At 51.4% G+C, this 25,640-nt stretch overlaps 1 protein-coding gene and 1 non-coding gene across 16 annotated transcripts in view; both read left to right on the top strand.

Moving 5' to 3' along the window:
• EP400 (E1A binding protein p400) overlaps nt 1–25,640 on the top strand; it is a 106,226-nt gene that overhangs the window by 64,317 nt on the left and 16,269 nt on the right. For 12 of the 15 annotated variants that reach the window (XM_061384467.1, XM_061384464.1, XM_061384463.1 and 9 more), the window contains 23 exons: nt 967–1,122; nt 2,360–2,454; nt 2,955–3,226; nt 6,404–6,606; nt 6,696–6,865; nt 8,958–9,154; nt 11,157–11,268; nt 11,418–11,561; nt 14,324–14,467; nt 14,678–14,761; nt 15,065–15,199; nt 15,466–15,510; nt 15,613–15,766; nt 15,888–16,129; nt 16,263–16,436; nt 18,710–18,846; nt 18,970–19,026; nt 20,576–20,654; nt 20,748–20,999; nt 21,983–22,031; nt 22,114–22,223; nt 24,474–24,681; nt 24,793–24,977. In XM_061384467.1, coding sequence (XP_061240451.1) covers nt 967–1,122; nt 2,360–2,454; nt 2,955–3,226; nt 6,404–6,606; nt 6,696–6,865; nt 8,958–9,154; nt 11,157–11,268; nt 11,418–11,561; nt 14,324–14,467; nt 14,678–14,761; nt 15,065–15,199; nt 15,466–15,510; nt 15,613–15,766; nt 15,888–16,129; nt 16,263–16,436; nt 18,710–18,846; nt 18,970–19,026; nt 20,576–20,654; nt 20,748–20,999; nt 21,983–22,031; nt 22,114–22,223; nt 24,474–24,681; nt 24,793–24,977 — 3,404 coding nt within the window. The remainder of the gene's footprint in view (nt 1–966; nt 1,123–2,359; nt 2,455–2,954; nt 3,227–6,403; nt 6,607–6,695; nt 6,866–8,957; nt 9,155–11,156; nt 11,269–11,417; nt 11,562–14,323; nt 14,468–14,677; nt 14,762–15,064; nt 15,200–15,465; nt 15,511–15,612; nt 15,767–15,887; nt 16,130–16,262; nt 16,437–18,709; nt 18,847–18,969; nt 19,027–20,575; nt 20,655–20,747; nt 21,000–21,982; nt 22,032–22,113; nt 22,224–24,473; nt 24,682–24,792; nt 24,978–25,640) is intronic. The other 3 variants (XM_061384465.1, XM_061384470.1, XM_061384459.1) reach the window with 1 other exon arrangement.
• Nucleotides 8,589–8,719, top strand: LOC133229286 (small nucleolar RNA SNORA49). The gene has a single exon (XR_009730521.1). It is a non-coding gene; the product is annotated as a small nucleolar RNA SNORA49 (small nucleolar RNA).

Here is a 25,640-nt window from a genome sequence, read left to right as displayed (position 1 = left end):
TGCCCTCAAAACTCTAAAAGACTAGCAATTTACATAGGAGAAATTATTTTCTTTTATGTACAGACTTTAAAACTTCCAGACTGCCTCTGGCTGAGAGCGGTGTGTTCCTGCAGTAACTGCTTCTTGGAGGAAACAAGGGGATACAGTTTGAGTGGGATGTTAAATTTCATCCTCAGTGACTTGGCCAGAGCTCCCAGAGGTGGGGTCCGGCCACCTCTCCTAGCAGCCTCCCAGACATGCGTTTATGACTCCTGTCGGGGTGGACAGTTCAGTTGTCAACCCAGTCTGGGGTGTTCCATGTGGACACCAGGGTCACACGTTAGCAGAGTGGAGGCCCCCAGGAAGCCTGCAGCAAAAAAAAAAAAAAAAAAAAGGTTTCATTTGATTTACTTCATATTTCTCCAGTTTTTTGACCAGAAAGGCGAGGCCATCTCTTAAGAATTTCAGGTGCACTTTAGTTTTTGTAGAGTATAATTCCAGAGTAGATCTGGAATTTAGACTTCAGGACTAAATCACACAGAGGCTGGAAATGGCAGGTTTTTTTAAACAGTGGTTATAGAGCCACAGAGATTTTTGATATTTCTTCATCCAGCTTGACCAGCTGGCACGCACCCAGTGTGTGATTTGGGGGCAGGAACCCCCCACCCCCACCCCCGCATGATGGCTCAGGCTTGGAGCAGACAGTGAGTGGGAACCTGCCTCACTGCCTGAAATCTGGCATTGCAAGGAGTTGCAGAAGTTTTTCTTGACATTAAGCCAAGTGTCTTTGATCCTCAGAGTTTTCATTCATTGAGAATGAAGTAGTTCCATCTTTCTCCAGCAAACTGAACTTTGTGTTGCCTCACTGGAGTAAATTTGATTCTGGATTTTTGGTTTCTCACCTCATTCTGTGCCTTTGGAAGTGGGTGTGGCTGGGGGATGGAAGGCACAGGCACCTCGTGACTGACCCGTGCCCTTTGCTTGCAGGCAGTGTGCTCCAGATTGTGTCGGCGCCTGGGCAGTCCTACCTGCGCCCTCCTGGCCCTGTGGTGATGCAGACCGTGTCTCAGGCGGGTGCCCTGAATGCCCTGGGAAGCAAGCCTCCGGCCAGTGGCCCAAGCCCCACGCCTGTGACCCCGCCAGGTAGAGTGGAGAGCTTGGGGGATACTTGGCTTTGAAACCACTTACCAACTCTTTTTGCTTCTGAGGCAGGTGGAGGATGTTGATGGGTTCTGTAAGGCCCCAGAACCCGACAGTCCTGTTTGTGGCTGCCTCTGATTTCCGCAGGCGGCCTGTGTCTGCTACGTCTCTTTTCTCTTTTGTTCCCAAAGGTCCTGGTTGAATACAACTGGCCGTCACTCACCTTAAGACTTTTTGTTTTGATTTTGCTCTAACAAGAGACTTGGAATCATGAGAAATTTTGCTTGTTCATGTTACAAATACATTTAGGGAACGTGCTAGAATTTCCCTCGGTCAGGTAACAGAATAGGGTTGTTCCTGCCAGCTGGCTGGTGCTCCTTCCAGCACCCCCACTGCCTGCTTCCTACCAGGGTCCCTTGCTTCAGACATACCCACCCTCCTGCGGTGCTTGCTGGAGAGCACACCTGTTGCACATGGGCACTTCTTCAGGTTGATGTGTGGAGGTGGCAAGGACCTCTCCTAACTGGAACCCCTGGTCACTACACTCCATCTCTGTCAGGGGCTCTGTTGGTGGTGTGGGTACTGGAGGGTCCTGGTCACTGCTCTGTGTCCAGTTGGACCACCTGCAGTTCTACTTGTATTTGGTTGGCTTCATACTTCAGGTTTTCTCTCCCTAGAGGGTGCTCAGTCCCGTTCTGTGAGGCCCCAGACTCCCAACCTGACACCAGTCCAGCCACTGGGTTCTAGTCATCTTAACCCTTTCCCTTGCTCCCTGCAAGTGGATCCTTCACTGAGAACTGACGACTGACCTCAGCTACCCCCTTCACAGTCCTTGTGGAGAAGTGTCTGTCAAGACGGGCTACATGGCTTGGCTGATGGGAGCAGACTGTCCTGGGCCCTGGCATCCCTCTGTACAGGGCACACAGGGTTGATGCTGCCGAGATGTCAAGGACAGCAGAGCGTAGGGCCCATGTGGCTGCTGCTCAGAGGGATGGTGGGGAGGTTTGAGGTGCACACAGGGCTCTTGGCAAAGAGTCAGACCCTGACGTTCACTTCAGATCATGGCCAGAGAGCAGGAATGCCTCACTGTTGGTTCTGAATGATTTAGACTTGAGTTGACATATTCTAGAAATGTGCTTGTGAAAGCCAAGGATGCTCCAGGAAGCATGCCAGTGAAGGAGGGCCTCTAGAGGGCATGCCAGTAGTTTTGTGTGCCAGCCCTTCGTTTTTGCATTTGTAGTGGGTGTGCCTGGTCGAGTGGCAGTCAGTCCCCTGGCCGCAGGAGAACCCGGAGCGGCCTCCAAACCAGCTTCTCCTGTAGCTGGCCCCACCCAGGTATGGTGCAACAGATCCCAGCGCAACATCGTGGCATCCCTGCACACACAGAAGTCCTTCTCAGAAGCTGCTTGTCATGGGGGAGGGTTGTGATATTAATATATCCCCGCCTCTGTGAGGCGTTTATCTGTTTACTTGCCATCAAAAACATGGTGTGCCCTTGAATTAGAGAATTAAAAACACTTTTTCTAATCAACTAGGCTTTAGCATTATAAAAATTACCTTTCCCATTTTTTGTATGCTTCTACTAGTCTTTCAGACATTAGAAATGCTCACAGTGTCTGAAGAAATACTACTCATGTTGGCAATGAAAATGGCGCTGTTTTCTCTGCTTGCTTTCCTGTCACTGTTTTTTTCTGTCACTGTTTTCCGTGTAGCCTGGCCCCATGAGTCTTACGCGTGCTCTATGGCCAGTTGCCATACATGGGGGCCTCATAGGGCTCAGTAAGACCGGCCATGCTATTTCTCAGTAGCCATTTTCATCCCTGTTTTTGTTGAAGGAGGAGAAGAGCAGACTTCTGAAAGAGCGGCTGGACCAGATTTACTTCGTCAACGAACGGCGCTGCTCCCGCTCCCCCATCTACGGCAGAGACTTGTTGGGGATTTGTTCCTTGCCTGGCAGAGAGCAGGTGCCTTGGTTCCGGGCTTCTGACCGTGGTCACGGGAAGGGGTCTGGGCCTGCAAGCAGGCACACATCACCCTCGAAAAGTCACAGGGACCTGATTTTGACACTGACTCAACGTCAAGAATCCCTCCAGGATGTCATCGACAGGTAAGGTAGAGTATTGTAAGCATTCTTTACTCACTTACTGTTGGTGGTGGTGTTCACTCGCTAAGTCATGTCCAGCTCTTTGGAACCCCATGGACTGCAGCAGGCCAGGCTCCTCTGTCCTTCACTGTCTCCCAGAGTTTGTTCAAACTCATATCCATTGAGTCAGTGATGTCATCCAACCTTCTCATCCTCTGTCGCCCCCTTCTCCTCCTGCCCTCAATCTTTCCCAGCATCAGGATCTTTTCCATTGAGTTGGCTTTTTGCACCAGGTGGCCAAAGTATTGTAGCTTCAGCATCAGTCTTTCCAATGAACATTCACGGTTGATTTCCTTTAGAATTGACTGGTTTGACCTTCTTGCCATCCAAGGGACTCTCAAGAGTCTTTTCCAACACCACAGTTCAAAAACATCAATTCTTTGGCACCCAGCTTTCTTTATGGTCCAACTCTCATATCCATACATGACTACTGGAAAAACCATAGCTTTGACTAGACAGACTTGTTGGCAAAGTGATGTCTCTGCTTTTTAATATGCTGTCTAGGTTGGTCATAGCTTTTCTTCCAAGGAGTAAGCGTCTTTTAATTTCATGGCTACAGTCACTGTCCATAGTGATTTTGGAGCCCAAAAAAATAAACGCTGTGTTGCACCCCACCAACTTTTGTGGGTTTTTTGTGGACATTCATCTCACTTCTCTCCCCAAATTGTCCTCTGGAGTCTGTTCAGAATCAATTTTGGGGTCTTCAGCTTTGGCATCAGATGGTCTCTCCACCCTCTAGGAAACCTGTGGGTGATTCCTTTGGGTTGATTCCTTCCTATTTATCCCTCTTTCCCCACCAAAACCTGGCAATCACTGATCTTTTTACTGTCTCCATAGTTTTGCTTTTCTGGAATGTCTTATAGTTGGAGTCATACAGTAGGCAACCTTTTCAGATGGCTTCTCTCATTTAGGAATGTGCACTTAAAGTTCTTCCATATCTCATCAGGGCTTGATAACTCATTTCTGTTTAACACTGAATTATGTTCCACTGTCTGGAAGCACCCCCTCTGTGTGTGCTAAGTCACTTCAGTCATGTCCGACTCTCTGTGACCCTGTGGACTGTAGCCCGCCAGGCTCCTCTGTTCATGGGATTCTCCAAGCAAGAATACTGGAATGGGTTGCCATGCCCTTCTCCAGGAGATCTTCCTAATCCAGGGATCAAACCCGCATCTCTTACATCTTCTGCATTGGCAAGCGGGTTCTTTACCACTCGTGGCACCTGAGAAGACTTGGAATCACCAGTTTGTTTAAAAACATTCACGTACTGGGACTTCTTGGTGGCCTGCACTTCCTATGCTGGGGGCGCAGGTTCAATCCCTGGTTAGGGAAGAAAGATCCTGCAAGCCACCTGGTGCAACTGAAAAAAAAACAAAACGTTTGCCTTCTGAAAGACAACATGGATGCTGTGGAGTTTTGGCAGTTATGAATAAAGTTGCTGCAAGCATCTATGTTTTTGTATAGACATAGTTTTTATCTACGTTTTGTGTAGACATAGTTTTTAATTCCTTTGGGTAAATACCAAGGGATGTGATTACTAGATCTTATGGTAAGAGACTAGTTTTGTTAGAAATTGCCAAACTGTCTTCCAAAGTGACTGTACTATTTTGCGTTCCCACCAGCAATGAATGAGAGTTTCTGTTGCCCCACATCCTTGCCAGCAATTAGTGTTGTCAGTGATCTGGATTTCGGCCATTTTAATAGATGTGTAGTGGTATCTTGTTTTAATTTGCATTTCCATCATGACATATTATGTTGAGCATCTTTTCATATGCTTATTTGACATTTATATGTTTTTGGTAACGTGTCTCTTTAGGTCTTTGGTCCATTTTTAAAGATTTAAAAATTTTTATTATTACAGTAGGACTGTGTTGACTATCCATTTTAAATACCTCAGTGTGTACATGTCGATCCCAAACTCTGTAGCTATCGCTTCCCCCATTTTTCTTATTGTTGCATTTTAAGAGTTCTTTGTATGTTTGGATAACAGTTCTTTAGCAGATGTATCTTTTGCAAATATCTTCTTCAAGTCTGTTGTTTGTCTTTTCATTCTTCTGACTTTCTTTCACAGAGCAGATATAATATCATCAAATGTCTGTTCTGTATTCACATTTATGATTATTTCATGGTTTTTTTTAATATTTCAAGCCGGAGTCACAATGAGGTACATACATAACAATCAACTTATATCTTTTATGTATCTTTTAATACATAGGTTCTGTTTCCCCCTCTTTTTTTCCTTGCAGTTTATTTGTGGAGAAAATCTGGTGATCATTCCTGTTCCATTGATACCTTTGTTGTTTGACGGTATCATGCTGTTGATTACTGTAGTAAATCTTGAAGTCAGGTAGTGCCAGTCATTTGACTTTTTCTTGTTCAGTATTGTGTTGCCTGTTCTGGCCTGTTGCTTCTCCATGTAAACTTTAGATTGAATTTATCACTATCTACAGAATAGCTGACTGGGATTGAATTGAATGTCTTGATCAAGTGGGAAGAACTGATGACGTCTTGACTATACTGGATCTTCCTATCCATAGTTATGGAATATCTCCATTTATTTAGTGCTTCTTTGGTTTCATCGATTAGAATTTTGATCAGAAATGGTTTTCAGTTTGCATGCAGCAAGGGAGAGGGTTAGAGTTCCTGGAGCAGGTGGTATCTGCAGGTTGGGAGATGGGTGTCCAGTCGACAGTCCGGGTCCTCTGAGTCGTCGTCTTGCTGCCCTTGGCAGGGCCTCCTCCTCCCAAGCCTGGCTCCCAACCCTGGCTGGGGACACTGTGGCTGTAGCAGCTTCAGGGCTCACACCCTCCCCAGACCATCCAGGAGACAGAGTGCCTATGTCCCGCCTCCGCACACATCCCTGTGCTCCCAGGGGGTAGGGGGCAGTACTCTGCACTGCTTATTTTGATCTGGGCAGTCCTCACTGGCCAGCACCCACTCCTGTGGCTGCTGTGATGGTGTGTTCCAGCAGCCACGTCCCCCCCAGGGGGACTGGAGTTAGGCACCCTGACTCCTCTCGTGACTCTCCACTGCCAGATGGTTCTGCCCTCTGCCTTCTCGAGCCTTCGCTGCTTGAGCCAGAGGGACTGCCTGGTGGAGGTGCCGTGGGTGTCAGCTGTGACACGCATGCTTTCTGCTTCTCAGGGTGGTGTGCGTGATCCCGCCTGTGGTAGCCGCGCCCCCGCACCTGTGGGTGGCGAGGCCACCCTCCCTCTACAGCCACAGGATGCGGCTCTTCCGGCACTGCCTGCGGGAGCACACAGCGCCCTACGCACAGCAGCTGCAGCGGATGACAGCTCTGCACTCGCTCCGGTTCCCCGAGCTGAGGCTGGTCCAGTTTGACTCAGGTACCAGAGGTGTCCCGTCTACTCCGCTCCCTGTGTCGGGCCTTCTCGCTTTGGATTATGAGATGCTCTCGGTGTCACTCGTTTGACAGGAAAGCTGGAGGCCTTAGCCATCTTACTTCAGAAGCTGAAGTCTGAAGGACGCCGAGTGCTGATCTTATCACAGATGGTTCTCATGTTGGACATCTTAGAAATGTTCTTGAATTTCCATTATCTCACCTATATAAGAATTGATGAAAACGCCAACAGTGAACAACGGCAGGTAGGAAGGAAATCGATTCTTTTGTTCCCGTTTATGATTTGGTTGGGTTAACTTTGGTTGCCAGTTTCTAAGCTGGTTTCTCGGAGCCATGCGGCCTCAGTGTTGTCATGCTATCTCAACAAAGGGAAGAACCTCTTAATGTCTGTGGACTTTAGCTGCACCCTTTGACATTTTTTCATAAATCCTGTAACTTGGGAAATCCAGTTGGCTAGATGTCTTAGAATTTGGTGATTTGTGGTCCTTATAGGAACGAGGTGGTTGTCCTTCAGGAAGTAGCCACATGAAAACAGCAAAGTCCTCCTGACTGACTTACACTCTAAAAATGCATGTTCAAATAACATGCCAGTTTTTACTTGGCCAGGTTAGCTGAGGGTAACTTGATTCCATCAGGCTTCTGGTGGAGGTGCAAATTAGGACACCTTTCTAGAAAGCAAATTGACAGGATGGGTTGTAAACCTTAAAAATGAATATATGCTTGGCCTGGTAATTCTGTATCTGAAGTGAAGTGAAAGTCACTCAGTCGTGTCCGACTCTTTGCAACCCCATGGATGTACTCTATGGAATTCTCCAGACCAGAATACTGGAGTGGATAGCCCTTCCCTTCTCCAAGAGATCTTCCCAACCCAGGGATTGAACCCAGGTCTCCCGCGTTGCGGGCAGATTCTTTACCAGCTGAGCCACAAGGGAAGCCCAAGAATACTGGAGTGGGTAGCCTATCCCTTCTCCAGTGGATCTTCCCGACTTGGGAATCGAACTAGGGTCTCCTGCATTGCAGGCAGATTCTTTACCAACTGAGCTGTCAGGGAAGCCCTTATTCTGTATCTAGAACTCCTTTAGCAGCACCACGCTTCTTAAAGATGTATCTATTCAATTGTCTGTGAAAGTGTTTGTAGTAACCCCCAGTTGGGAGCAAAGTTCACATCCAGGAGTAGAAGCATGGGCCACAGTGGCCTGTGGGCCACAGGGCTTGGCACCGTCCTATGTGTCCCACAGGGTGAACTAGGAAGTCGTACTCGGCAGTGTTTCATAACGGGTCTTGGTATCATGGTGAAGTGTTCCCGAGTGCAGACAAGCTGCTGGGCTCTGCATCGCATTACCCACTTCACATCATCCAGTACACCCAGGCCTCCCTACGCTGAGAAGGCCTGGAAGGAAATAAACCACAGTCTTAAGCAGTAAATTCCCTCAAGAGTAATGTAACACAGTACAGTAAGTCCCCTACATACAAATGAGTTCTGTTCTGAGAGCATATTCATAAGTCCAGTTTGTTTGTAAGTCCACCAAAGTTAGCCTAGGTCCCCAGCTAACACAACCAGCTGCATCGCTGCTGCTTTTACACTGGTTTGGACACTCTGGGCTTGAAATAAAGATGATGCACCACTGTGCTCTGTGCAGTGCTGTACAGGGAGGTGCACAGAATCACAGCCACTTGCAGAGGATGCACTCACGTGACAGTGTACACCAGACATATGAACTAACTTACATGGTTGAACGTGTGAATTCACCTTTGCATCTTTGAAAGCTAGCAATTTGAAGGTTCATATGTAGGCGACTTACTGTAGATAGAGAATTTCTTGAAGGAAGAGGACTGGTCTGCTGAGGGCTGGTCTGCTAAGGTCTGCTTGGGCGCTGAAATCATTGTAGGAGAGACGTCATGGGAAGGAAGCCATTTCAGCTGGCGGCCCTGAGGGGAGTGGAGGGCCCTGCCCCTGGCTGGCTGCAGCTCCCTCGGCCTTACTCCAGGGGCTTTTTGCTGTAAGGCTCCTGGCATTGCCGGAGGGTACATGAACAAGCACGCATCCCTCCCCAGGGAGACTCTGCTGTTCTCTGGGGCCTACACGTGGAGCTGACAGTTCAGGGCGGGGGGCTGGCTGGCAGCCTTCAAACCAGTAGAGATGTTAGCGATCAATAATCGAAGAATAGAGCACATGCCTGAAAGAATCAGGATAAAATGCTAAACTCTGATGTAATTGGAACATGAACCATGCATCAAAGGAAACACACACCCGTTTCTAACTGATTAGTATCTGAACGTGTTGGAGGTTTCCCATCATGGTCAGGAGTGCTAATTTGGGGGCTTATCTCACCCCAGGAACTGATGAGGAGTTTCAACCGAGACCGGCGCATCTTCTGCGCCCTCCTCTCCACACACAGCCGCGCCACAGGTGTAAGCCTGGTGGAAGCGGATGCGGTGGTCTTCTATGATCACGACCTCAACCCTGTGATGGACGCCAAGGCCCAGGAGTGGTGTGACCGGATAGGGCGGCGCAAGGACGTGCACATATACAGGTGAGGTGGCTGCCAGCGGGGCAGCCAGGGGTGGCTGCAGTGCACTGCAGAAGCTTCTGCTTCGCGTTTCCTTTCCTTCATGTGGGCTCACGTTCCTGCTATCCCGTCTGTGCTTTCTTTACACTCAGCCTTGCTTGGGACCTAGTTGTTTGCAGTGGTGACTGGGTTTGCTACTGAGACACAAATGTTGTCCTTCTAACATGTACCTATTATATTTCTTCTAGAGTCTCTGACCCTTAAGAGGGTGTCTCAGGTTTTAGGTTGTTTCAGGTATTGTCAAATGTAAATGATTTTTATAACTTAGCTGTGGCAACTTGTAAACAAGCTACTGAAAGAATTTAAATCTTATAAGTGGTCATCCACACACAGCTGAGAAAGGCAGAGGAGGCTCTGCCTGTGTGTCAGCCCTCTGTCTGCCCATCTGGTGCCCAAGTGTGCAGGCATGTGACACTCCCCTTCCTCTGTGCTCCTGCCGCCTCTGGGAGGGGTTGTTGCAGAGTGCGTGGTCCCTGGCGGCTGGCCCAGGGCTACAACCCCAGCCCCACATGCATAACCTTTACCATTTTCAAGAGGTAGTCATCCACACACTGTGTTTAAATAGCTTAATTTTTTTGTCGTTGTAAATGTGTTACTTGTTCATTGAAAAGAAATAAATAAAAATGACAGCACATGGAGAAGGCAGATAGCCTGCCCAATAGGCCATTAGTAGCATTTTAGTGTCTTTCCAGACATATCCCCAATTTTTTAATATAAATTTGTTGTTAATAATTTTACTTGTTTTTGCCCGCACTGGGTCTTGTTGCTGTGCAGGCTTTTCTCTAGTTGAGGTGAGCAGGGGCTGCTCTCTGGTTGCAGTGCACAGACTTTTCACTGCGGCGGCTTCTCTCGTTGCAGAGCACGGGCCCTAAGGTGCTCGGCCTGCAGTAGTTGCAGCTCTCGGAGCTCTGGAGCACAGGCTCAGTAATGGTGGTGCACAGGCTTAGTTGCTCTGTAGCGTGTGGGATCTTCCTGGATCAGGGATTGAACTCATGTCTTCTGCTTTGGTAGGCAGATTCTTTACCACGGAGCCACCAGGGAAGCCCTCCCTGATTTTTTTAAATGGGTCGTGCCAGCAGTCTTACCATGTAACGCTGTTTTGTCTTAACAATATATTTAGAACCTGTTTCCATGCAAATATATATAAATTTGGTGTATTGTTTATGTGATTGAATAACGTTTCATTGTGTAATTGCTTACCGTTGGCCCTTTAGCAGTTACTAGCTAGTAATGGGGAAAACATTTTATTCTCAGTAGCCACAGTCTGTAGACACTCAGGAACGACCTTGGCAGTAAAGGTGAAGGATGTGCAGGCGTGGAGGGTAAAGTTGGGAAAGAATGTAACCTGAGCGATGTCCTGAACTCAGGACATGCTCTGTTCTGGGACAAGAAGGCCTGGTTCACAAAACTGTAAAGTTTCCCCCAAGTGATAGTGAAGTTTAACATCATTTTAATGAAAGCCCTGATCGTGGAAGTAGGGAGTGGTTACTGCAGCTTTTCAGGTGGCATGAAGCAGCAGCCAGGGGACACTGGTCCTAGGGCTGCAGCCTCTAGACTCGGGTTCCTTTGGGAGGCGCACAGTGACTTGGGGGCGCCTGCCCACCGTCCTCAGCACTGAGGGAGACAGGGCTCAAGGGGTCCGGTGTCCTGGGGGCTCTTTCCAGGTAGAGGCCAGCGAGGGGACATAGCCAGCCAGCATGGGTGGCGGGGGCCTCTGGGGCCAGCCCTCCTGCTGCATGGGAGGTGGTGGTGTGGCTAACCTCATGTGGGGTAGCAGCCAGTCGACCCCGCAGGCCTCCAGTCCCCTCTGGCCACCACACAAAGGAAGGAAAAGCTCAGAGCGCTGCCAACATGCCACTCCACGTGGGTGCTGTTCTGCTGGGTAGTCCGGGCGCCATGGCACTCAGGCTGCCCTCGGGCTCCCAGGGACTTAGCTGTGGCGTGTGTGTACGTGTTTGGTTTGCAGGCTCGTGAGTGGCAATTCCATTGAAGAGAAGTTGTTGAAAAATGGCACCAAAGATCTGATCCGAGAAGTGGCTGCTCAGGGAAACGACTACTCCATGGCGTTCCTCACGCAGGTACTGTCATCCGTGAGGAGGCCTGGGGCGGGGGAGGGGGTGCCACACAGTGACCAGAATGGGTGGGTTTAGTGCTCTTGAGGGGTTGGTGGCTGCTGGTTTTCTGGGAGCAGAGGTCACGGGCTCAGTGATATGCATTTTTGTTTCAGCGGACGATCCAGGAGCTGTTTGAGGTTTATCCACCCATGGATGATACTGGCTTCCCAGTGAAGGCCGAGGAGTTTGTCGTCCTTTCTCAGGAACCTTCTGTTACAGAAACCATCGCACCCAAAATTGCAAGACCTTTCATAGAGGTGAGCATGGCTGGTGCCTGCTTGGCATCATTGGATCTGGAGCTTTGGGTCTGCCGCTGCAGCACCACTGCTCCCTCTCCCAGGCCTTGGGCCTGATCTGTCAGCTTTCTCCACCCGTGCTTTCATTCTTGGGGATTTTAGCTGTAAAAAGAGGTGAAGGGAGCGGGAGAGAGCGGAATGCCCCACCGCCACCGCCACCCGCTGTCACCGTTCGCACCCACGCTTCTCGGGCCACCCCGCACTGTCGTGTGTGACCTTCTGCTCCAACGCCTCGGCCCTTGCCGGCTGCCGTCTTAGTGCTCCCCTGTCGCAGTGCTGCTGGGCTGAAGGCAGCCCTGGCGTGAGCCCCACGTCCCACTCTGAGGACAGGACCCCAGAGAACAGCAGCTGTTTCACTCGGCCGTCTTTGTGGGTTACGTGCCGAGATGATGTGCCTCAGGTTTATGAGAGTGAGTGAAGTCCTGCCTTCTGCGCTTTTGGCCCAGACGCTTGCAGGTTGCACACTTGTCTCACAAGCCGTTGTGCAGACATGTCACACACCCACCTGCACACCCACCTGTCAGGGCCACCTCGCTCTCCTCCCTGAGGCTCTGCTCCTGTCCTGCCTCTTGGAGAAGTGTTTGGCTACAGGATGCCTCCTCTTCTATTTTTGAAACTTAATTGTTTGATTATTGAGTAGTAATAAATGCATGTGGTAAAATCTTCAAAAAGTTATGATGAAAAGTAAGTCTCCTGCATCAGGCCCTCACTTCCCTCTCAGAGACAACCACTGTCCACTATTTCTCACATTTTCTTATAGGAGTTGTCTGTGGGTAATGTCAGGTGCATAGAAATACTTACAGCTGTTTCTGTATCAGGAGGAACAGATCGATTTACCCTATTGTTTTTAAAATAGGTGATAGGTGCCTTAGGCGTTTAAGAAAATCTCAAATAGCATGACGGGGACTTCCCTGGTCGTCCAGTGGTTAGGAATTCACTTTCCGATTCAGGGCGCCTGGGTTCAGTCCCTGATCGGGGAACTAAAATCTCGTAAGCCTCGGACAGCTAAGCCCTTGTGACACAACTACTGAGCCTGCACACTCTGGAGCCCCAGTTCCATGCTGAAGACCTAGTGCACCCAAAATTTAAACAGTAAATGAAAAACAAAACAACTCTCAACTTTAGAACCTCCCCCCCCCGCCCCCCGCAAACCCAAAACATCGTTAACATAAACCTCGTAACAGAAATGATAGTGGGGAAACAGTAGATTACTTCTCCTGGAGGTAATCATTAACCATTGGTAAAAATCTTACTGGATATTGTGGAAGACAAATGTGTGAGGTCTAAAGGCATGAGTGTTTGAGGAATGTGAGTGTGTCACACACCCTCGCTGTTGCTTCTTAGTGTGACTTAGAGACGTTGGCTTGGGGTTCTTTCAACATACAGATTCTCTGAAATGTTCTGGTGGGTTGTCTTACACTGTGTGTCAAACACTGTTCTAAACAGTAGGGGTATAGTGTTGAGAAAAAGACTTCTCGTCCTCCCCGGAGCTTCTGTTCTAGTGACAGGAGAGATGCCAGACCATCACCTCATGGAGATGGTGTGACGAGCAGTGTGTAGGAGTGTTACGGGTGGAGGGACAGCAGGTGTGTCAGCAGGGAGTCAGGCATGGCCGGGGGTCAGCGGCGATGGATACAGGCTGCCCAAGAACATGTGGCTCAGGACCGTCATCTGGCTCTATGTAGACACTGGGCTGGGGACCGGTTCAGAGGTGCAGGTGTGGGGCCATGTGGGCGCATCTCTGGTTGAACTGCAGCTTGCTCTTGGCTGGTGAGCTTTGTGTTCATTGGTAGTGTGGGTACTTTTCTGTGAGATGCTTGTTCGCATCTTTTTCTGTTTTTTTTTTGTTAGACTGGGTTGTCTCTTTTTCTTAATGGCTTGTTGGCGTTTTTTCCTACATTCTGAGTGCAAGGCCTTTGTGGGATACATGTAAAATATATTCTCCCAATCTGTGGTTTGCCTTTTTTAATACTCTGTGAGCAGAAATTCTTGGTCCTAATGCCACTGTCTTTGTCAAGTGATTGACGCTTTTGCGTTCTGAGAGGTTCTCCTTTACTTTCTTCTAGATGTTTCAGTGTTTTATCCCTCATGCTTAGATGGACAGTCTGTCTGGAAATAATTTCTGGGTATCGTGTGAGGTTGGGTTACCTTTTAAACTTTGAAGATTTGCCCAGTTGCCCTGAAAAGAGGTGCTAGTTCTTAACTGAATCCTCTAAGCTGCGTGATCCCCCCTACCACCGCCACCGACATGAGCGTGTGTGTCTTGAGTTTGCCAACCCCTGACAGGTATACCTTCCGGCTATCAAGAGAGGAGCACGTGTTATCTGCTAGAGTAATTTGCATTTCGTGAATGGCGGTGCCGAGGACCATCTTCCTGGGGGTTTGGTTTCTGTTTATGCCATGGACCAGGGCCTGTGTCACATGAAGTGCGCTTGTGGTGGGACTGGGGCGGGAAGGTGGGTGTCAGGTATGAGATGGAATGAGACACCCCATTCTGCTCGGTTCTCAGAGTCTGGGGGCCTTGCTGTGTGTCTCGGCGTGTGTCCCGAGGCTCTTCCCCAGGGTGTGTGAGGGTCCGAGGAGCACACTCATTGCTGTGGTGGGGGGCTTGGTGTGCAGTGTGGGCATGTAGTCAGCTCTGTACGTGGCTCTTTTCCAAGACCCCTTATTTAAAGTGTTCAAAGCATATTAAAGTCACCCCACGCAGCGTGCACATCCTGCAGGCCCTCAAGAGCATCGAGTACCTGGAGGAGGAGGATGCCCAGAAGCCGGCTGAGGAGGCCGTGCCCGGGTCGCCTGACTCCAGTGGTTCCAGGTGGGACGAGGAGCCCTCACAGCTGGAGGAGTTAGCGGACTTCATGGGGCAGGTTTGGGCATTTTCTCTTCTGGGTTTCTACTTCAGTTTTTCTTTATACCTAAATATTCTAAGCACGTGACCTTTCTGTGGGGCATTTCTTGTTCATTCTGGACCAAGACCAGTCGCTATTTTGATTCAGGTGCTGGTGGGGGGTTATATGAGGAACTAAATCCTTATGAACTTGCTATTAATTCTGTTCAAAAAATGCATTTTGAAACAGCTCACACCAATTGAAAAATATGCTTTGAATTACCTGGAATTATTCCATACTTCCATTGATCAAGAAAAAGAGAGAAGTAGTGAGGTAAGAGATTGCACTTTTGATCATCTTCACATGTGAGAATCTCAAATTCTTCAGTGTTAAACTGGATTGGAAGTAAGCGTGACTCGCCCAGAATTCAAGGCATTAAAACCAAACCCCACCCGTATGTAAACTGATCAGATGGGCAAAGCCTCAGAAACCCTACACCAGGCTGTTTTCCTTGGTTTTGAAGCAGCTCGGTGCTTGGTTAGAGGGTCAGGTACTGGGAAGAGGAAAAGGGGCCCAAGGACTGGGGGGCCAGGGGGCAGTGCGGAGCAGCGATGGGAATGGCCGGTCTCCCCGCAGGGTGCCGTGATGACCGCTGTGCGTGAGTGGGAGGCCCAGAATGCACAGAGCCTGCGGGAGCAGGAGGCCAGGGCGCGGCTGGAGCAGGAGCAGGAGCAGCTCCTCACCTACACCCGGGAGGACGCCTACAGCGCGGTACGGGCCCCAGGCCTCCTGTCCACGGCCCGGGCCGGCGGGCTGGCCTGTCTCGGTCCAGCCCGGGTTAGAAGGTTTCTGTTCCCTGCTGCTGGCTCTCCCCACTGTCACGCCGGCTGTGATGCAAGCGCAGTTTAGGTCTTGGCAGTAGTGGTGCTGCCTGCTTATTTCGAAGGCTTATTAACTGATGTGAAGGTAGATGGTTGACTGCTCGCAGCTCAAAGCGAGGGCTGCATAGACCTGAAAAGCCTCCCCTTTTCCCGCAGGAGTTTGTGTGTGAGGGCGCCGACGGGCAGACGGAGGTCATGCCGGTGAGTGCCCGTGTCCCCACGCCCCCAGACCCCTGCCTCCCGCGGTGCCAGGCCGGCTGCCCTTGTGGCCACCCAGCTCAGGCTTGTCCCTCCTGCACGCAGCTCTGGACGCCACCCACACCCCCCCAGGACGACAACGACATCTACATTGATTCGGTCATGTGTCTCATGTATGAAACCACGCCCATCCCCGAGTCCAAGCTGCCGCCCGTGTACGTGAGAAAGGAGCGCCGCCGACACAAGACGGACCCCTCAGGTGGGCTTGTGCGCAGGGAGAGGGCTTGTGGCTGCCGGTGGCCTCGGTGACCCTTCCCCGTGGCTTTTCCGCTCCCCACCTTGGCCCGCTGACCCGCTGGCTGAAGCTGCTTTCCGTGCAGCCGCAGGCAGGAAGAAGAAGCAGCGGCACGGGGAGGCCGTGGTGCCCCCGCGGTCACTGTTTGACCGCACGACCCCCGGCATGTTGAAGATCCGCCGGGAGGGCAAGGAGCAGAAGAAGAACATTCTGCTGAAGCAGCAGACACAGTTTGCCAAACCTCTGCCAACTTTTGCCAAACCGACCACTGAGTCCGGACCTGACAACCCCGAGTGGCTCATCAGTGAGGACTGGGCTCTGCTGCAGGTGAGTCTGAGGCCCCGACCTTGGCCAGCCCTGTCATTGGGATCCTTGGGACGGGAGTGGAGGGGGGTGGGGGCGGGGGGAGGTGTCCAACGGGCAGGCCCTTGACCTGCGGGTCCTGAACCTGATCCTCCAGGCCGTGAAGCAGCTGCTTGAGCTGCCTTTGAACCTCACAATTGTGTCCCCGGCCCACACGCCCAACTGGGACCTGGTCAGCGACGTCGTCAACTCCTGCAGCCGCATCTACCGCTCCTCCAAGCAGTGCCGGAACCGCTACGAGAATGTGCTCATCCCCAGGGAGGAGGGCAAGGTGCGGCTCATGGGGGCTGGGGGGCTAGGCAGAGGCGGGTGAGGGTGTGCAGGGCTGGACAAGGCCCTGAGAGGGGGCGGCGCGGTCACAGTTACTGCTGGCAGCGGTCTGGGTGCTGAGATCCCACCTCATAGGGAGTGGCCGCACTGCTGTGTCCTTTGTGCTGTCTGGTGGCCTCAGCACCATCCGAGGCCTTCCTGCTTCCCGGGTTGGTGAGTGGAAGGGCCCATGCTCTGCTGTCAGCTGACGTGAAGAAGGGTCTGTCCGTGTGGCCGCCTCAGTGCCTTGCTGTAGGGGGCTGATGGGTGTTGGACACCTTGGTCCTAGCTGCAGGTTTCGTGGACACTGACTGCAGACGTGGTATGTTGTCACGAGGCCCAGCCCCACGGTTAGTGTGGCTGCTGAGGATGTCTCCACTGTGGCACCTTTTCTTATCCCCCTTGAACTGCGTTTGTCTCTTGCTATTTCTCCATCTGCTCTGTCCTTCAGTTCAGTTCAGTTGCTCAGTCGTGTCCGACTCTTTGCGACCCCATGAATCGCAGCACGCCAGACCTCCCTGTCCATCACCATCTCCTGGAGTTCACTCAAACTCATGTCCATCAAGTCAGTGATGCCATCCAGCCGTCTCATCCTCTGTTGTCCCCTTCTCCTCCTGCCCCCAATCCCTTCCAGTGTCAGAGTCTTTTCCAATGAGTCAACTCTTCTCATGAGGTGGCCAAAGTACCGGAGTTTCAGCTTTAGCATCATTCCTTCCAAAGAAATCCCAGGGCTGATCTCCTTCAGAATGGACTGGTTGGATCTCCTTGCAGTCCAAGGGACTCTCAAGAGTCTTCTCCAACACCACAGTTCAAAAGCATCAATTCTTCAGTGCTCAGCCTTCTTCACAGTCCAACTTTCACATCCATACAGGACCACAGGAAAAACCATAGCCTTGACTAGACGGACCTTTGTTGGCAAAGTAATGTCTCTGCTTTTCAATATGCTATCTAGGTAGCTCTGTCCTTACCTTTCTGCCTTTGGGAGTGGGTCCACAGCCTCCATGTAGAAAGCCTCTGTGTGCAGTGTTGGGCCTGTGGCTGGTGGCCTTTGGGGTGATGGTCCTCACGTCCAGTCACAGAACAGGAGAGATGACCTCGTCTCTGCCTGGGACCGGCTGGGCCAGATGTAGCAGCAGTAGACATCCTGAGCTTTGATGAAGTTTGCTCATGAACGTTACTTAACTTTTTTCTATGAGCACGCTTTAACAAATCTCAAGTTTTCAATTTTCTAAAAACAGTTGTCTCTGGATAAGACATGTTTGTTTCCTCATTTGAAAATAATCACCAGAAAAGCAGTCTTTCCTCAGAACACCATTTTGCGATGCTTTCATCAACAGGGCTTCCAGTGTCAGGGCCATTAGGTTTGGGAAGCATTTCTAACAATTGTCATAACTTGGATATGGTAAATCATCAAGCTGAAACTTGACGCTCTGTTACAGCTCACGTGTGAAGCTAAAGAAAATGGCAAAAGAGGTTTATAGGGTTTGAAGGTGGTATTCTGAATAAACTGGAAAGCTTGTTAAGTGCCCGTGCAGCAGAGTATAGAGTGGGGTTAGAAATGAACCATAGTCCAGTGACTGGCAGGCACTCAGTGTCCAAGGTGTCTCACTTCTGCATGTGGGGATTTGCTGCTTTGCGTTAGAGCGCTGCTCCATAAGGGCATCCTACGTCGACGACCTGCTTGCACCCACTGAAGCAGGGGTGGTCAGACGTGTTACATCTAAGGAGGGACTCACGCAGCCTCTGTGGGGCGGCCTGAAGGCCGAAAGGGACCACCCTGAAGTTCTACAGGAGCAAGGAAGTGCCTGGTTTCACCATAGGGCCCATGGAGGAGAGAGTCCCAGGCACAAATAATGCTAGAGTCCGGGCCTTCACATCCACTGGGGGCCAGAGGCCCCTGGGAGGGCAAGCTGGTGCCCAGGGGCGGATCACAGTCAAGGTGTCCTGGCTGTCAGTGGCTTGCCATGTGACCCAGCCACTTGGCCTCACCGCTGTCTCCCCAGCTGGAGGAGAGCCCTTCTTCCTCCAAGGATGGGCAAGGAGGCCTTGCACAGGCTGGGGAGTGTGGTCGGTGGATGACGGCCGCTGTGTCATTGCTGTTCTGTGTTGGGTCTCAAGAAAAGGTCAGAAAGAAGGGGCTCGGTTTTTAACCCAAAGGTTTCACATTAGGTTCCCAGTTGGGGACCCTGTTCACAGGTAAGTGTCTGACCGCTGTGCTGCCCCGTTCTGTTTCAGAGTAAGAACAACCGTCCTCTGCGCACAGGCCAGATGTACGCCCAGGACGAGAATGCCACACACACCCAGCTGTACACGAGTCACTTTGACCTGATGAAGATGACCGCCGGGAAAAGGAGCCCCCCCATCAAGCCGCTGTACGCTTCCCAGGTCCCCCAGTGCTGGCTGTGCGGAGTCAGTGGGGGCTTGTTCTCGCTGTCAGCCTTCCCTTCCTTTGCATTGTTCTTTGTTCAGTAATTTTTTCTCTTTCTGTGTTGCAGGCTTGGCATGAATCCCTTTCAGAAAAACCCCAAGCATGCTTCTGTATTGGCGGAAAGGTATTCCTGTGTTTGTGATACAGTTTTAACCATTTGAAAATGACCTCATTCTAGGGCTTTCTTAAAGTCTACAGGTTCAGTGAGTTACTGTGCAGACAGTGTGTCCAGGCATCAGCTGGGGGTGGGGTTGAGGTGTGGAGTGCCCGGCTGGCCGGTGTCTCCATTCACCTGATGAGGGGGTGTCCTGCCTGCAGTCTGACGGCCTGATGGGCTGCAGGAGGGAGAGCGGCTTCTCCTTCAGTGTCTCTACGCTGGCAGATGTCTTGTTGGCTCTGCCCTGAAAATATATGCTGTTAGGGGTTGGTGTTCTTGCTTTGAAAATTTGCAAAGGGAAAAAAAAATGACTAGGTAGATGGGTAGTGAGACTGGTTGGTGCAAGAGAGCAGTGACAGAGAACTGTGCAGTCTGAGTTGCTTGGCATCTGGGTGTTGGCTGTAAAATCCCTGCCACTCTCTGTGTTTGGCTTCTTAAAATTCGGGGAGGAAAGAACGTGTTCAGATGGAACCTAGTTGCCACTAGGGCTCAAGCTTTCCTTGTAACCGAGCAGGTTTTGCAGATACTGCTGGACACGGGCCTGTCCCTGCTAAGAGTCCCGGCCCTCCCAGCCGCACCGAGGGCCCAGGCCTCTGGGGCTGCTCCTCGAGTGGGCTGGCAGTCCCTGCCTCACGGCTCTGCCTTGTGGGTCGCTCCATCTGGGATGGTCTCCCCCGGCATGTTGGCCTCTCCCCTTGCCTCACTCTCACGTGTCACCTTTTTCTTGTGGGAGCTCACACCCCAGCCCCTCTCTGTGTCTCTTCATGGTACAGATTGTCTTTGCATCTTTACTTGAATATGGGGGCAGCTGGATGGGTTGCAGGGCAGCCTTGGGGGGCTGAGTGGACTGACATGGGCAGACAGAGGATGGGAGACAAAGTGCTGGCGGGCTAGGGACATGTGACTTGGAAGGGCTGGCATCCAGAGATACCAGACAGGTGCACCACAGCATCTGGGCCGTGCTGGTGAGCCGCCCTGAGATGGGGGGCGGGGAGGGGTGTGCACAGGGCAGAGCCAGCCTTCCTGTGACTGTCATGGGGGCCAGGAGGCACAGGAACCTTGGAAGCAAGGGTGCTGTGAGAGGCTGGGGAGGACCGTCAGGTGCTCACGGTACTAGGCGGGTGACCAGCTGACCTCTCCCTTGGAGTAGGGCTGATGCTCAGGGCAGGTGGGGTGAGCAGTTTGCTGTGCTGGGTGGAGGGGCAGGCAGTCTGCTCTGAGGAGCACAGTGCTGAATGGCCTTCTTGTCCCTACATGCTCGGGGCCTCCTGATATCCTGGGCACCTGGCCGAGTACTGCTGCAGAGGGGAGTCAGACCCAGGCCCACCTTCCAGGAGTTCCTGTTGGAAGGGCATCCTTTCCCCTTCCTAGGGCCGACCCACCAGGCGCCCTGGCCTGTGGGGCTTTGTAGGAGTCATGTCCCAGCACCTGGCAGGATGGGAAACGGGGGATTTGGGTTCCTAGAATGTTTGTCTGCTTTAGAACTTGCAATACGTTTCTATTTTTTCATCTTTAGTGGCATCAACTACGACAAACCCCTGCCTCCTATTCAGGTCGCGTCCCTCCGGGCAGAGCGCATTGCCAAGGAGAAAAAGGTGTGGTGCAGTGGGCAGGCAGGGCCCAGAGGGGCTGGGGTGGTCTGCTGGGCCAGCTCCTTCCCATGACGCTGTTCCTTCTTGCCCCTGTAGGCGCTGGCCGACCAGCAGAAGGCACAGCAGCCGCCTGTGACACAGCCCCCACCACCCCCGCCTCAGCCGCAGCCCCCACCGCCCCAGCAGCCGCCTCCGCCTCTGCCCCAGCCCTCAGCAGCAGGCAGCCAGCAGCCCGCAGGGCCGCCTGCCGTCCAGCCCCAGGCTCAGGCACAGCCCCCTGCACAGCCCGCGCCACCCCCACCAAAGGCACCCCCTGCGATCACGACGGTGGGCAGTGCCGCAGTGCTGGTGAGAAGGAACAGGGAGGTCGGGTCCAGCACACCCATCAAGGGATCCCGCAGCTTCCAGCCCAAAGCCCTTCAGAGGCCCAGTCTCCCCCCTTGAGGAAGCGGCTATTTCACCTGCATCACCCCATGCAGGCCCAGCTCTGCTCTCCTGGCTGGCTTAGCTCAGTAGAGATGTGGGAGGCAAGGCCGCTCTTCTTGGTGGAGGAGACAGGAAGTTTGGGATTAGGGCTTTGTGAAGTGTAACTGTGAAGAGGTCGACCTCTGCGGACTTGCAGAGCAGTTAGTGCAGACCTCCCTTTCCTGACCCTGCCCCACCCTCCCCCAAAGCTTGTGCACTCATGAGAGGGAGGCAGTAAAAAGTGTTTAAAAAGAATGGTAGCCTGACGGTCTCATGCAGCATGCCCTGCCATGTGTCCTCTCTGTATGTGCATGGTGACACATAAGCATCCCCCATGCGAAGACACTGCCACCTGGCGTGGGATGGCTTTGTTATACAGAGTCGTTTCCTCCCCGTGTTCTTTACTGCATTTGCCACAGTGGTGTTTTTATGGGCACTTAAGCAGCTCTGTCCTTCCTTGTTCAGAAAACTAAGCACCTGCTTGGTGTGAGAGCTGCTGTTGCCCAGTGGTAGGTAGTCAGGAAGACTTTCTGCAGGACTGGCCCCTAGCCTGTAGTCAAGTGACACTAGTCAGAGAAGAATGGAAACTAGCAAGCACAGAGGCCCTGAGTTTGACAGATACGGGGTTAAAAGGATCAGTGTGGCTGGAGCTTGGTGACTGAGGCACAGACCCAGCAGTGTGGGAGGAGGTGGGAGAATGGGTAGGTGTGTGGGGAGGACGTGGGAAGAGATGGGGCTAAAGTTGGCCGTGTGGTCTAAGTAACCACGATTAAGACTTTCAGTTTTATCCTGATGAAATGGAGGGCTTTGGAGCATCTGTGCAGGGGAGAACTTGACCTGAAATTCAAATGGTTTCGTTCCTTCAGCAGGCAGGAGCCATCAAAACGTCCGTCACAGGGACGAGCATGCCCACGGGTAAGAAGCCTCACGGGTGAGATGCCACAGCTGGAGATGAGTTCTCTCCCGTCCTCCTGCCTCACACCCTCTCTCCCTGCAGGCACCGTGAGTGGAAATGTGATCGTGAACACCATCGCTGGCGTCCCCGCCGCCACCTTCCAGTCCATTAACAAGCGTCTGGCTTCGCCTGTGGCTCCTGGAGCCTTAACCGTGAGTTGTCCCTGCTCCTGGGTGTTTTGGGTGGTGTGCATGACCTGGGATGCTGCCTAAGCTGTAAAAAGAATTCCATTGGTATAGAGATTACTCATGTAGTCTGAATTTCATAAAATACCAAGAACGTTCAGGTGTGCAGAGGATGGTTTCCACATTGTTCTTTCTGAGGGAGAGGGTATTGAAATCCCCCACCGTGACTCCAGGAGGAGGAAGGGAATGAGAGCGTGTCTCTGACCCCACGGAAGGGGTACCCCACGTGCCATACTGACAGGTTAGCCTGTGAGTGGATGGTGGCCATTGCACAAGTACAGGAGTGGACGGTGCTAGATGGGGCACAAGGTGGGGTGGTGGGTTTCTGGGATATCTAGGCCCATGAGTAGGAAGCAAGAAGGGGCCAGACCTGGGCAGAGGGAATGACGCAGAGTGGCAAAACCCCTGAGCACGAAACCAGAAGACAGGGCACTCAGCAGAAGACACACCTGCTGGGCTGTGGTGTTTTACCATAAAAGCAGAAGTGAACAAATGAAATTGACGAGTTTACATTTATGTCCTGAGTTCCAGTTCAGTCACTGACCTAAAGTAACATGTGCCCCAAATGAGAAGAAGCTGCTTCAGAGTCAGCAGTGCATTTGGCAAATAGAGTGATGTCCTTCTTGGGTATTTTTTAGAAATTTACTTATTTGGCTGCGCTGAGTCTTCGTTGCTGTGCGTAAGCGGGGGCTACTCTCCAGTTGAGGTGCACGGGCTTTTCATCGCAGTGGTTTCTCTTGTCGTGGAGCATGGGCTTAGTTGACCTGTGGAATCTTCCTGGAACAGGGAATTGAGCCCATGTCCCCCTGCGTTGGTGGGAGATCCTTCACCACCACCAGGGAAGGCCCCTCTTCAGTTTTGAAAACTGTCTTTGGTGTGCAGGTGTTGCTGGTAGTGATCTAGATGAGTGGTGTTGCCAAAGGATGGCCACACAGATCCATGGAGTAGGGTAGAGGGCCCAGAAATAGACCCACGTGTACATAGTTGGTTACTTTTTGCTAAAAGTGCTAGAGGATTTCATTCAGTGGAGAAAGGACAGTGTTTTCAACAAATGGTGCTAGAGAAATTGCAGAGCCGTGTGCAAAGCAATGGACTTTGACCTGTTTCACTAGTACTGTATATAGAAAGTCACTCAAAGTGGGTCATAGGCCCCAAACTATAAAATTTCTAGGAAAAAAATAGAATATCTTTGCTACCTTGATTTAGGCGAGGATTTCCTAAGATACCAAAAACCTGTTCATTATGAAAAAATTAATAAATGAGGCATCGTCAAATCAAGAATTTCTGCTCTTTGGAAAAATTATTAATAAAGTTAAAGGCATGGAAAATATACCTGAGAAAGAACTGGTGTTTAGATTATATAAAGGTTCTTCCAGACTTCCCTGGTGGGTCAGTGGTAAGGAATCCTCCTGCCAATGCAGAAGACACAGGTTTGATCCCTGGTCTGGGAAGATCCCACACGATGTAGAGCAGCCAAGCCCTTGCATAGCAATTACTGAGCCTGTGCTCTGGGGCCCAGGAGCTGCAACTACTGAGCCCGTATGCCATAACTCCTGAAGCTTGTACTCCCTAGAGCAGGTTCTCCACAAGAGTAAGCCACCTCAATGTTGAAAAAAAAAAAAAAGAGTAAGCCACCTCAATGAGAAGCCCGCTCACTGAATCTAGAGAAAAGCCCATGCAGCAGTGAAAACCCAACACTAGCCCAAAATAAATTATATATATATAAAGATTCTTGCATCAACAGTAAGAAAATGAACAACTTTTAATAGTGGACAAAATAATTTTAATGGACAAAAGATTTGAGCAGTTACTTCAATTGGGATGCCACGAGGCCTGGAGTGGGTGGAAGTGGGTTCAGGGCTGCAGCTTCCATGCCCGGCTGGGGATGACCATGGGGAGCAGGGTCCTGTGTGTTTTGTGGGGATAAACACGGGCATCTAGATGGTTTCTTGGAAACCAAAGGTCTTTCGAGTGAGGACACCTGGACAGACATAGGGCAAGTGTGGTAGACGGGGGAGGGGATCTTCCTTTTCTGCGTGTTGCCTCCTGCTCTAGCCCAGGGCACAGGTTTTGCACTCACAGGTCTCTCAGCACTCTGTCAGAAGGCTTCGTTTTCTAGGTTTTAGAGTTTTGTGGCCTTTTTTCTTCACCCGATGACTGTAGAGTCTTGAGTATCGCGAAGCAGCCTGACAGTTCTCTTCCCTTCACCTTTTCCAGACCTCGGGAGGCTCTGCTCCTGCCCAGGTGGTCCACACCCAGCCTCGAGCAGTTGGTTCCCCAGCCACGGCCACATCCGACCTGGTGTCCCTGGCACCGACTCAGGGTGTTCGCGCGGTCACCTCAGTGACGGCCTCGGCTGTGGTCACTACCAGCCTGACCCCCGTGCAGACCCCGACCCGGTCTTTGGTGACTCAGGTGTCCCAAGGTAAAGGCAGGGTTGTTTCCTGCGTGACCTGCCCTGCTCTTACAGCTCCTGAGGGCTCAGGTGCGTGTGTGTGTGTCGGGGGGCTGTGGTCTCACCAGACAACCTCTTCAGCCACAGGGGTCCAGCTCCCGGGGAAAACCATCACGCCCGCACACTTCCAGCTCCTTCGTCAGCAGCAGCAGCAGCAGCAGCAGCAGCAGCAGCAGCAGCAGGCGGCCTCTCAGGTGCAGGTCCCGCAGATCCAAGGCCAGGCCCAGTCTCCGGCACAGATCAAGGCTGTGGGCAAGCTGACGCCGGTGAGCATCTAGAAACCTTGATACCCCTTGTGATGACGCCTTGTTGTGTCATGTCATTCAGAGTGTGTTCTGCACAGCCTGCCATTGTCTGTATGTGTGAAGTGTGTGTGTGTGTGGTCTTTAGAAACAACCTTGCCTACAGGGCCACTTCCATGATCACGTGACCAGCCTTTTCCCCACTCTCTGAGGCCTTAATCCCTGTTTCCAGATGGATCTTCCCACCTGCTTGCTTGTTCTGTGCGCAGCAGCTCAGGCTCCAGGGAGAACTTGAAGGCCTCTGGACCCTTTTCCCAGCCTGAGAAAATGTTGGTGAAAAGCATTCCTCTACAGTTTAAGAGCCGAGGTGGTGAACACTTGGTTTCTCTAGGAGTAGTTCATTTGCATTATCATTTCTCAGTGTCAGTCATTTGAGTACTGATGTTCCTGAATTTTGCCAATCTCTGTACCACCTGTGCTGTTATACAACCAAATACATTCATTTTAAAAGGAAATACTGCCACAAATGGAAAAGCATTAATACTCAACATAGAAAGGAGCCAGAAAAACGTATGTAATAAAAACAAGATGGTATTTTAGAATTGCAGCTGGCTGTCGGAGCTGCCACAGTAAGTACCTGCCCTCGGGCCTGCCCCTTGAGGGTGACAGAGGGGCCCAGGGTGCTGG

Source organism: Bos javanicus, chromosome 17 (genome assembly GCF_032452875.1).
Source record: "Bos javanicus breed banteng chromosome 17, ARS-OSU_banteng_1.0, whole genome shotgun sequence".
NCBI lineage: Eukaryota > Metazoa > Chordata > Mammalia > Artiodactyla > Bovidae > Bos > Bos javanicus.
The sequence above is the reverse complement of the archived record's forward strand: the minus strand, read 5'-3'. Positions and strand labels throughout refer to the sequence as shown.